This window comes from Pteropus alecto, unplaced genomic scaffold, assembly GCF_000325575.1.
Source record: "Pteropus alecto unplaced genomic scaffold, ASM32557v1 scaffold8, whole genome shotgun sequence".
Lineage (NCBI taxonomy): Eukaryota > Metazoa > Chordata > Mammalia > Chiroptera > Pteropodidae > Pteropus > Pteropus alecto.
The window spans coordinates 22648680-22661195 of record NW_006494609.1 but is presented as its reverse complement, the minus strand read 5'-3'; the positions used below and the strand labels follow the sequence as shown (position 1 = coordinate 22661195).

General features: G+C 53.9%; 1 protein-coding gene across 7 annotated transcripts in view; it reads right to left on the bottom strand.

Moving 5' to 3' along the window:
- Positions 1–12516, bottom strand: part of PPP2R5C (protein phosphatase 2 regulatory subunit B'gamma) — a 126773-nt gene that overhangs the window by 23285 nt on the left and 90972 nt on the right. For all 7 annotated transcript variants that reach the window (XM_025041975.1, XM_025041976.1, XM_006925581.3 and 4 more), the window contains 6 exons: positions 8087–8197; positions 6987–7079; positions 6772–6902; positions 4029–4088; positions 2231–2339; positions 871–924 (listed from right to left, as the gene is read on the bottom strand). In XM_025041975.1, the coding sequence (XP_024897743.1) occupies positions 871–924; positions 2231–2339; positions 4029–4088; positions 6772–6902; positions 6987–7079; positions 8087–8197 (558 nt within the window). The remainder of the gene's footprint in view (positions 1–870; positions 925–2230; positions 2340–4028; positions 4089–6771; positions 6903–6986; positions 7080–8086; positions 8198–12516) is intronic.

Genomic DNA, 12516 nt, shown 5'->3' with positions numbered 1-12516 from the left:
CATTACTATTTAGTGGGTGCAGAGTCTGTCTGGGGTAATGACGGACTTTTGGAAATGGTGACACTTGCGCAACTTTGTGAATGTAATTAATGCCCCTGGACTGCACACTTAAAACGGCAGACTTCTATGTTATGTATAATTTACCACAATTTAAAAACTTTATAACATACTATATCCCAAACCAATGGATTGTATGCCATGAATGGGTGAATTGCAGGGTATATGAATTATAGCTTTTTAATAAAGCTGTTAAAAAAGTGTCCCCAAACGCCTCCACTGGCACCCGACAGACCTGACTGTTAATCTAGGCCACAGCAGCTTCTGTGCTTTTAATGAAGATAAAATGTCAAAAAATTTAGAAATCTGAAGACTGGTGGCAGCAACGTGGCACTCGCGATGCAATCAATGGCTGTAGAACAGCTACGCTTGTGCGGAACGAGTTTCCAAGGCAGGAAAAGCCCCTCTGCGGGCCGGCACTTTGGGCCCTTGGCGCGGCCGCTCTGACCAAAGCTGATGAGGCAGGCCATCGGACGGAGATGTGACAGCGTCAAACGCACTCGGTTTAGTGGCGACGCCCCCGCCCCCCGCTTTGCCTTCAAAGGAGCAAAGCGCAGTCAGGGATAGGACGGCGCCATGTGACAAAACATCCCCTGCAACAAAGGAACCTGTAACGCATTCCTACATCTGAAAACCTGTGACACCTGAATGAAACCGTCTGCCTGTCAGCCTTGTCGCTTCCGATGAAAGCGCGGGCTGACCCGCTATCTGGGGAAGCGGAGGGACTGAGCGACGTTTACACGGCAAGGCCCACGCGCTGCGTTGCAGGGGGTGCCGGCCGCAGCCCCGGCCCCGGCCCGGGAGGGTACTTACTGGTTCGGTGAGGGTGCTGTCCTTTTCTAGAAACTGGACTACACAGTACGCCAGCTAAAAAGCAAAAGGAAAAGAAGTGTGAACACTCCCTTTAGACGAGGTGCTGAGACACCGGTCAGATGTGATCAGGGGCTGCCCCCCAACGGGGGCCCCAGCAGGTGGGTGTGACTGCCCTCCACAGGGTCCGCCACAGGCTCTGAGTGCGACGGTGGGGAAGGGGCCCCAGGACAGACCATTCTCCTCACTGATTTTGGAAGATACACAGAAAGCTCAAAAAAACTGGGGAACTGTCTTTGGGACCAACAAATCAGCCAGGTTTGGGGTCTTCCGGAGACTGTAATGGACAAGCGATCGGACAGCTGGGAAACCAAATTAAAGTCTCTTCCATCTTAAGTCGATAAACTACCAATTCTAATATAGAATGATTAACATGATAATGACCAGGTGGGAGTAAAGATCTTACCAGTTAACAGCAATCAGAGAAAAAACTCTCAGCAAAACACTTCCCAGGAAGCCAACGTCATTAGAATCACACAAAAAACTCTCAGCAAAACACTTCCCAGGAAGCCAAGGTCATCAGAATCACACGAAGAGACAGCTGGCCCTGGATCAACGCTGGGGTCGGGACGCTGGCTGCCCATGTGGTCGGAAGTCCACGTACGACTTAAGGCAGCGCCCCCCGACACACGCGGGTCCCCAACCCCCAGCTGACCTTGGACAACGCGGGTTTGAACTGTGGGTCAGCTGAAAAATTCCACGTACGAGTGGACCCACACAGTTCAAACCCGTGTTGCCCGAGGGTCAACTGTGCCTTCTGCAGTTTACCCCCCAAATCTTCAGCGTGTTCAGCCGGCGCAGCTGAGGTTCTGTCTACACGGAACCTACGAGAACACGCGTGCAGGGAAAGCAGCTTTCCTGCCGCCCACTTACGGCCCCGCGGTTCTGCGTAACCGTGATCAGATTCCGCAGCTTGAGAGCAAAGCTTTGCACAGGCCATTCCGTTGGCCACGGACGTCCAGGCTTTTTTCTCCAAGGGGCTGGATTTTAAATTATACTACAGAAAACCTTCCTCTGGGGAGTCTTCCTCAGCTCTGTTCACTAAGCTACTCACTCCCTTCTCTATGCTTAAAACGAACTTCGAAATTCTCTATTCCTGAGATTTTACTGATCTTAAAAAGAATTTCTTTACTCTCTTACCCTCTCTGTCATCACCAGAACCTTGATGGCGAGGCCAACAATGTGCTAAGAAAGACAACACCCCCCCATCCCCGTTAGAGGCTGGGTCTGGCTACCCCAGTGGACACGCTCCGTGAGGACCGCGTGCTGGCGAGCTCCCCCTCCCCCGCCGGGACCCCCGTACCTGGGGGTGGTAGACGCTCAGGGACTTCACTTTGTGCAGAGGCAGCAACACCTTCAGTAGGAAGATCTTGTGTTCTTCTTTCAGTGGTAAGGCGAATCCGTTAATTATGCTGTGGAAACAGAATCTGGGTGAGGCTGAGTATTTGCAGATTCCCGATTTTAAAAAAACCTCGCTGTTTCTCGTTCCGTTTTTGTTTTCAGCATGAAAACTAGCAAGCAAAATATATTTTTTTTCCAGAAAAAAGGAGGGTATCAACAGAAATTAAAAAGAAAATTAATTATCGTCAGAGAAGCATAGTCATTGTTATCTTTCTAACGACAGGATAATTTCTAAATTCTGGGTTAGAGGGTGTTACCCAGAACAGAAGGCGTCTCTGGGGGCCAGACCTCCTTCCTTGGGCCACGAAGACCGGGCAGCTCGAGTGGTACCCCAGTCCAGTGCTGCCCACAGCCTGCACCCTCCCTGGGCCTTCGATGAGCTTCAGGAGTTCGCTTTCCCGGGGAAATTCTAGCTGGTGAGTCTAACGCGGGCAGGCGACGGGCTCTGGTTAAACATCAGCAAGGAGCCTGTTCTCTTCTGCGAAGGACGGGGATCTCGTTTGTCGCCTGAAAGCCCAGGTTCCTGTCTCTAACGTCGAGCGGGTAAACGTTACCGAGAGCTACGGAGGCACTTAAAGCGAGTTCTAAATGTCCCCTCATCATTCATGGATCCTGGGGATCTGGCACTGCAGGCCGGGTTAGTCTTAAGCCGTCATCAAGGACAATACGCTTACTGACGTGCAGGGAAACCCTCAAGATCAAATCCCTGTTCTGGAAAGGTGAGACAGTGAGTCCCGGCTGTGGGAGGGGAGCTGCGTCTGGCGCTGGGCACTGCGGACAGCGCCTCCAGCCCCGTGATGGCCCAGGTGGGTATAATCACCTCCCCACTTACAGAGAAGGAAACAGAAGCAAACGGTGGTGAGTAATGTGCCCAGGGCCGGACAACCGGTCATGGACGCCCACCCACCCACCCACTGCGCTCTGCCGAGGGAGAGGGACCTGCCGTGAATTCCCCAGGGGACCAACGTTCTGGTTTCAGATTGCATCTAAAACGGCAGGGGTGGTCGCTCTCAGACCCCGCCAGACGACAGCCACGTTCCTTGAGAAACACTTGTGTTCAGACAGTTTTGGGGATCGTGAGACTAAACAAAAGTGCACAGGTTTTGTCACTGGAGGGTCCCGCAGAACCACCCCTAGGAAAGGCACGGAGCCCGAGCAGCTCTGGGCAGCCGTGGGTTGGTGGGTCTGACAGAAAACCTACAGTCATTGAAAAAATGATAGTAGGCAAGAACTTTACTCGGATGAAGACAAAATTTTTGAAACGTTCATTATTTTATAAGTATACACGTGAAAATTTATAAAATCGAAGCAATCTGAAATTCTAGCATTACTCGATCCCCCAAATGTACAATAAATGATCTATTCTTCTAAGTGTCAAATATAAACCTTCTTAAGGTAACTATTTTTAGCATTGCTGAGGATGTAACTGAAATCGTGTTTCCAGTGACGCTGCTCAGGCAGATGAGATGCGGTCTACGCATGGACCGCACGACTAGGACGTGTGTGTGATTCAGCGTGTTCCAACCCAAGCACTTGCCGACCCCCTCCGTCCCGTGAGATCTCACTCCAGTTCTTCTGGAGGGTGGATCGAGTCGCCTCGCGTTGGCAGGGGCGGGGCGGGGAGCGGCTGAACCCAAGGAACAGGATCATTCGGCATCAATTCCATCTAAAGTCACTTGCTACCAGTAACACAGACTCACCTTCCCAATATTTCCAGTAACTCTGCTATGCCATTGTGATGCTCTGTTTCATAAATAAACCTAGGAAAAGCAGTAAGTCATTTAGAATTAGTGAAATGATAGCTGGAAAGACTAAAACCCCCTGAATAAGAAAACAGTGCTTTGGGGAGGGAAATCATGCAGCCAGGCGATAATAAACATGCCCGTTTGCGAAAATCATCCCTCATCCCGGGGGCTCCGCTCCTGGTCACTAGATAAAGTCTTCAGGGCCTGGGTGTCTAAACACCCGCAGAGCAGGTGTGCTCAAAATTCCTCCCCCTGCCGCGTTTTATTTTGAAGGTTCTCAAACAAAAAACAAAGCTGAAAGGACTTGAGTGAGCACCCGCATCTCCACCATCCCAGCCCAGCGACGAACCATCTGCCGCTCGCTTTCTCAGATACGTCCGACGCCCATCCCTCCAGCCATGAATCCATCTTCGCGTGAGGCTGCATTTCAGCAGAAGTGGACGTCTCGCTCAATTGCCGAGCTTCTCGTAGTTAGCTGCACAGTCTCCGTGAGGGCAGGAGGGCTCACCTGTTTCCCCGCTGACACCCCGCCTTTCACCCGCTCTGCTCCCTGGGCCCCTGCAGCACCTGCTGCCCTGTGTCACCCCTGAGACCCCTGCCGGGACCAAGCCCAGCATCAGTCTGATGCTTGAAACACGTCTGTGGAATCCACGGGGGACAATGAGAGGGAACAGTGACACGAAACAGGAAGATGTCTTCTCCCTCGAAGGATTTCCTCCTGCCCCCACCCTCGCTCGCCGGGAGTCAGAAACCGGTTCCGCCCAGCAGACGAAAACTATGGGTTTAGAGACACCTCTAAGCCAGGTAAGTGATGATGAATAAAACACCTGACTCTGAAATTACACCGTCTTCGTCTGGAACCAAGTGGAACTATTTCACACCCACGGGATGGGTCTAACACGTCTGTGCTCCCCGCTGACCAGAATTCACTGAAGGGCTGGTGCTTGGCCTGGGCCCGGAGGATGTCCACGGATTTTTAAAACGGTGTGGACAGGGAGAGAACTCGCTAGGCCAGAACGAAGGTCTGTGACTTGGAGTGGGCAGCAGGCAACTGGTGTGCACAGGCCTGGACACTGGCCAAGCCCACACCAAGCACATAGACCAGGAACACACGGCTAGGAAGCACGGCGTCACTGAGCACAGAGGTGCGTCCGGCCCGAGATCTGCTGCACACCCAGGATGCGGGGACCCGGAGAGTTCTAAGGGACGCCACACGCACGCTGGAAGGCTGTACCCTGAAATGCCACCTCGAGTGTGAAGCCAAGGGAGGCCTGGACCCTGATGGCCGCAGACGTGCGGGACGGGGCGACTTCAAGGACAGGGTCGTCCGCCAGGCCAGGCTGGTGAGAGGACGAAGAACTGGGGATGGAATTCCCAGGAGGGCTGCGTCTCAGCCGTGAGATCTCACTTCTCGTCCATCTGCCTCAGCCCCCTTTCCCTTCCCTTCCCTGCTGTCACAGTGACTAAGAAGGGACACACCTGGCCTCCGTGGTGCTCCAGCCCAAGGGCAAGGGCACTGCAGCTGGACTACGTGAAAGCCGCCCTGCCCTTGCCACAGAGGAACCTGTACACGGTGCCTGTCACTCGAGGGCTCGCCACTCCCGTGGGCCGTCCCGTGGGCCTTCCCGGAGTCGGGGGCCTTAGAGGCGAGCCTTTCTGAGCCAGAATTCACAGAGTAGACTGCTCATTTAGTAAGCTGTCCGGGGACGGATAAGAAGCTACACTAACTGTTTCGCCCATCACTGTTTATTTGGGGCCACCGTGGCTGGGCACGAGGCTGGCACTGGGGCTGTGCGATAAAGCAGCTGACACGGTGCCTGTCCTCACAGGGAGAGGGGACCCGTGCACCAGGCCAGGGAGGCGTCCGGGCCAGGGGATGTTTCTAGGGCCTGGGGGGTTGCGGAGAAGGAGTGGGGGGAGAGAATGCCGTGGAGGGTCCCACAAGGCTGCCCGGTGCCGGTGTGGATGGGCCTGCGGGACCCCGAGGGCCATGCCCAGCACCCAACACCTGTGCATCCAAAGGGTGTGAGTCACCGTGCAACTCAGGCCGCGGGAGGGAGAAGGGGCGGGGGAGGGGTGCCGACACCGGGATGGGGAGGAGGGCCGTGCGAGAGGACCCAGGACAAGGTGAACACCGCTCGCAACATTCTCTCGGGAGCCATGGGGCTGTGCCCTCCTCCACGTAAACCAGAGCGGGCAGCTTCTGCGACTGGGCTCCCAGCCCGCCCAGCCCCAGGGTCCTGCCGGCCCAGGAGCGGCCGTGACCGCTGACAGCTGCCCAGGCGCCTGTCCCCGGGCGCAGGGGGTGTCTCCAAGCCGCTGACGTGCCTCAGATCTCCTGGGGTCCAGAGGGTCACTGACCCTGAGACGCGGGAAGGAGGAAGTAACGTGCAGAGGAAGGGACGGCCGGCTGTGGGCACATCGATCCACCCGTGTGCGTTCCAGGGGGGGCCACACTTGGGGTCCCTGGATGTTTCAGTAAGAACTGAAACGAAGGACGTGCGGCGAGGTGCTGGCCGGCACCTCCAGCCCAGCAGACGCAGGTGCGGGCCAGGCCCGTCTGTACGTGGCGAGCAGGAGGCTCAGAAAAGCCACCACTGCTCCTGTTCTCGTCAGGGGACGACGAGGTGCGAGAGCATCACATGGGAAAGTGAGCGTCACCGTGTGCAAGAGAAATGTCACCCACACACCGACTTACCTATAAAATATATTATTTATCTGTTTTCTGATGTAAGCTCTTAAGCCTAAGAATTTTCCATAGATTCTGTGAAGGGTAGTTTTAAGAAAATCTCTCTCCCGAGGATCTTCGCTGTCGAAGAGCTCTAAAAGCTTTAAGAAGAAAAAGACACTTAGTGACTTGGCATTCTCTCTGCAAATCAGGGCTTCTGTACGTCCAGTTCATTTGTGCCTTACCTGCAATACAAACTTCTGATCAATATATTTCTTCGCTATATTAGGTTGGAAATCTGGAGACTCTAAAAATCTTAAGAAAAATTCATAAACAAGCTAGGAAGAAAAAAAAAACAGTGAGTCAAATAACACATTTTATTAAATGGAGATTAAAAATACACCATGAGTTGAATCTTTGCAAATATTACCCCTAAAAAAAAAAAAAAGCCACATATCTACAGAACTAATGCCAAATTACATGGCTTAATCTAATTATAAATGATGATGGCAATCGTTTTATTTAGCTGGGATTTTATCCTTAAATGGCATTTAAACAGACTGACGTGCATGCTGACGTCACCAGTGCTTAGATCACACTGCTCAAGACCATGGCGCACAGCGGCCACCGGTCGGGCTGCGACCAGGTTCTGGGTGGGATTGGCAGCCTGTCACCTACAAGTGTCCTGGGAGAGCCAGGCGGACAGGAAGCTGGGACCAGTGGGCGGGCAGGTCACAGACGCAGTCAGCCACTCCCTCGTGAGTGGGTGGCGTGCTGTCATGGTTACGCAGGTGTCCCTGACGCCAAGGGAGGGCAGCCCTCCCTTTTCGTCTGCTCCTGTCGGCTCTTTCCTGGGTTTCTCTTGTCTCCGCCTCGCTCCTACAGAGGGCCTGGCCCTCCCGCGCTGACGCCTCGCTCAGGCTGGTCTCAGCGCCTTCTCGAAGGAGTCCTGCCCAATCGACCTTTCGCCTTCCGAATGCATTAGAGAAAGGCACTCGTCAGCAGGTGAGCTTTGGGGCACACAGCAGGTGCATGTTAAATCTAAGTACTGAAAACCGGGACGAGTCTGAGTCCTCCAGGCCACCAGCAGAGTGGTCATTTCCATTAAAAACGTACTGACAATTCTGTATCTTTGTAGTTTATATGAAGTATCCAAACATGAAAAACCATGAAATGTTCTCTCTTCTGTGAAAACACTGTTCTTGTGTGCACAGTTTGCAAGGTCCATTCCGCTAACGATCAGAGGTCAACTGAGGGGCCCTAGGGCCAGGGCACCTGCTCTAGGAAATCCACCAACACCTACATCACACGCAAGGCCATTTCCGGTGCACCCCGGGGTGCCTACCTGCAGGTGAGGCCAGGCGGCTTCTAACGTTGGCTCGTCTTCCTCTGGGTCAAACTCTGCTCCCGTAGGGTTGGAGGAAGGCGGTAACGTGCGAAACATGTTAACTGCAAACTAAAATCCGGGACGTTAATAATATTCACGGAGAACATCTCGAAAAAACCTTAACTAATTCTAATGAGAGCTGCTTTCTGTGGTTATGTGGCTTGTTCTTATTCTCAAAACTCAGAAGCAGTGTGGGTCCCCAACGAGACCCTGGGTCAAAACTAGCAGGAAACACTGCTGTGGACAGGCGACCACCCAGATTCCCACTGGACTCTGGGCTGTCAACTCTCCCAGACAAACAGAACCCACAAATGCTGACAGGCAGAGATGACCCCTAAGACCTTCATTACGTCCAGTAAGTGCAAAAGCGCGAACATTCAAAGTCTACTAAGAAAAGGTGATTACGAAGGACAGAGCGGAGATTAGGACTGAAAACGCTGAGAAATGGCAAATGCCACTCTGCGCCGGGACGCCCGGTGTGACTTTGCCACAGGAGGCTCTGCCACCAACGAAGGCAGCAAGTCCAGGCGGGGTAGCGGTGGGGCTGGCGAGTGGGCGACGAGAGGGCTGCTCCCAGGGCGAGGAGCAGGGGGGTCGCGGACAGCCTGGCTGCGTGCCCGGGGGCCGGGCCGCACCAGCTCTCCCAGGCTGTGTGGACTCAGAGAAGTGACTTGGGAAGAAGAGGTGTCCCTGGAGTTTGGATGAAACCCTCGTGAAACTCACGACCCTTTTCTCTGACCCCCACCTCTGTGTCACCCTCGCCAGTCCCCCACCCAGGTGCCACCTATTTTCAAGTCGACAGAAGCCATGCGTTCCAGAGCAGACGTTCCCCACAGGAATCTAGGGTTCTTCGGGGCACAGGTACCTTTTAATGCCCCTCGGTCAGCTTGAAAGGTTGGCTCTCTAAACACAGCATGGTGTACCTAACAGTTTCGTGATATTAACATAAAAGTTCAGTTTTTCTATGTTGACTTGTAATTTATTTGTCTTTCATAGGAAGTTTAACTATGATCGTTTACCTGACTGACTCTGAACTCAGCCAGTTACAGAATTGGGCTCAGGTGATTGAAAGGCTCTTACAGGTGATCAAACAAACAAACATACAAAAAAAGCCCCCTGTTCCATCACCCCCCAAAGCACAAAATCCAAACCCCTGACCCAAGAAGCGAACTCCGACTCCATGACAACGACCAGAAGGTACCTGTGGAGGAGCGTCCCAGGCCGTGTCACCCACTGAGCTTCATCTCTTTACTGTTACTAAACCCCAAACCTTAACATCATTTTTCACGAAAAAGAACATCCTCTAAGTCGGCTGTAGCAGCCCTGGGCATCGGGCGTGTGTTCTCTGCATTACGTGAGAGGAGGGGCAGACGTGGAGAGTAACTGCGTGTCAGTGAGTGCACACTATGCTTGCCTCTCCTGGAGCTCCGGGCAGGAGCCTGTGACATCGGGGTGCACTGCACCTAGAGGGAGACACACAAGCTGCCTCCTGAGTGGCTCCTGCGGCTACACGTGAGGGACGGAAGAAATGGCGGGGGCTCCAGACACAAGGAGTTAAAACGCGTTTTGTAAAAACATGAGGAACGCTCCTAACACCTGTGAACGGGGTTCTGGAAGAGGCCTCCCTGACAACAAGCGATGAAGATGCTGTGACAGGTATTGCCAGGTACATGGCCTGGCCTCAGTCACTGGTCCCAGGCCCCCCGGGGATGGGACCGTGAGGGGACTCCCCTGGCACCCCAATCCCAAAGCCCACACAAGACAAGGAGATGCTCACCTCCCCTGTCTTGCCCCCCAAGGAAGGGCCATCGCCCGGGACTGCAGAGAGGCAGAGCTGTGTCCCCTCCCAGCTGTGAACAGCACACAGCAGTCAGAGGCTGTGGCTTTTGTGGGCAGTGTGGCATCTGTGTTCTGGAGTTTTCCACCTTTTCCTTCAAAATCAAATGACTGGGGGGCTCCAAGACAGTCACCCGGAGACTGGGGCGCCTTAGTGAGATGGGGGCCGTGGGCCCAGCGGGGGGCCAGGGGCGTCCGGGGCGGGGTGTCAGTGAGTGCACACTATGCCTGCCTCTCCTGGAGCTCCGGGCAGGAGCCTGCGACATCGGGGTGCACTGTACCTAGAGGGAGACACACAGGCTGCCTCCCGAGTGGCTCCAGCGGCTACACATGAGGGACAGGGCTGGGGCGGGAGCTGCCCAGGGAGCAGGGGGCTGCCCTGGACGGGGCTGGCGGTTGGGACAAATGGAGAGATGGCCACCCCTCTGGAGGGGTCTTTCATGCCACCGAGTAGTCATCCCATTCGGGAAGGACTGTCGCACAGGCAGAGGCCATGGTGGCATGGAGCAAAGTCCCCTCTGCTGGGCTCGGGCCAGCCCTCGCTCCCCGCCTGGCCCCCTTCAGGTCCCTCAGCAGCCAGGCTGGCCCCCGGTGGGGTGCAGATGAGGCCACCTCTCCTACCACGTGATGTTGCATTAACTTAACGCTCACGTCTAGAAAAGGTTAAATGTACTAAAAACTCGTATTTGGAAAAAAGAGAGGCCGAGCGGCAGGCCGCTGCAAGCTACTCCCGGGTTCCCAGCCCAGCGACGTTTCGCTCCGGGGCCCACAGCAGTGGAGTGCCTGGTGCCAGCGTCCACGCTCGGAGGGAGTGTGTGCTGTCCAGGCGTGTGGACTTTAGTCTGGGAACCAGGGGCGGGGACCTCCATCCACGCCACGCCACGGAAGCCGTAAAGAATCTGTGTGTACTGTGCGTGTGGTGCCTCAGGTCCGATGAGCCCACATTGGTCCCTGAACCCCTCAGCTGAAGCACACCACGCGGAGTGTGCCCCGCACCCGGGGCCCGCATGCAGCCAGACGTGGGCCACGCACGGCCTCGTGGGGATAGTCGCCCCTCGCCCTCCTCCCGCCCAGAGGCAGGACCAGGTGGAGAAACCTGCCCAAGCCTTGGGGTGGATCCGCTGTGCCCGGGGCACGTGCAGAACGGAAGAGCTGTAGGCAGAAGGCGTCCCACGCACGCGGGCCCTGCCCGTCAGGAAGCACCTGCTTTTACAGCTTTCTTGACACCTCTACTTTCAGCATTTAAAATTAGCCCCGCAGATGTCCTCCGAGTTGCTAAATTTATTGAATTAGATGGAAGCCGAAATGGCTCGGGGAGTAACATCGTGGAAGGTTCTTACGGTTCAGCGAGGCCGCTCGGCCTTTCTACACCTGTAACATCTGCTACAGGCAAAGCAAGGGGAAGAAATAAACTATTCGTGCAGCCCGGAGGACGTGTGGAGTTTGAGGTCTGAGGGGGTTCACACTGAAGAAGAAAACTGACCATCTAATTTCAGAGACGATGAGGAAAGCAAGGCCGATTATTCGGTTTTGTTCAAAACCACGAGGGCTATTCTGTTATTTACGCCGTTGTATTCACTTGAACAGGACTTATAAAGGCAAGTCCGCCGAAGGCCAAGTCACGGCTCCTCCACACACTCTTCCTCTGCAGCGGAAACAACAGCTTCTGAGAGGCTGGTTGCTGAGAGACGCATCTGGGGGAGCCCGTCTACATTATTTTTTTAAACGTAAAATCGTATTTGCTTATAAATGATATAATGTATCTGGAAAAACCAACAGAGGCAACGGTCAGACCATCGCAGCTGGGCCTCGGGTACAAAACCAACAAAAACCAAAAATACAAAACGAACGGCAAACCCTCTCCACTAACGAGCAACACGGAACGGTAACGAGCGGGGCATGCTGGGTACGCAGCCACAACAGTGACCAAGGGACGCACGGCCACCGACCAGACCTCGGTGGCGAGGGCGCGAAAACCGTGACCAGGCACCAAAGAACTCCCAGCGGGCGGAGGGGCCGGGAGGCGGGGTACCTATTACCAAGATGTCCCTTCTCCACGGAGCAGCTCACACACTGAGTGCAGTTAGTTAATTCTAACTGGATTTTTGATGAACTCAATGGATGCAATTTAAAATACAGGTGGCTAAGCTGTGGTGCACATACACCATGGAATATGACTCAGCCCTAAGAAGAGATGACATACTGCCATTTCCGACGACGTGGATGGACCTCGAGATAATCATGCTAAGTGAAATAAGCCAGACTGAAAAAGTTGAAAACGACTTGCTATCACTTATGTGTGGAATATAAACCTAAAAGCAACAAATGAACAGGACAGAGACTCGTGGACACGGACAGTAAACTAGTAGTTACCAGAGGGGGAGGTAATGGGGTAAAAGGGGTCAAATATGAGGTGATGGACATAAATCTAACTTTGGGTGGTGAACACACAGCGCAAGATACATCTGATATATACTTGAAATCTATATAATTCTGATAACCAATGTCACCCCAATAAATTTAAAAAAAAAAAAAGTCTGTCTGTCTTTGGG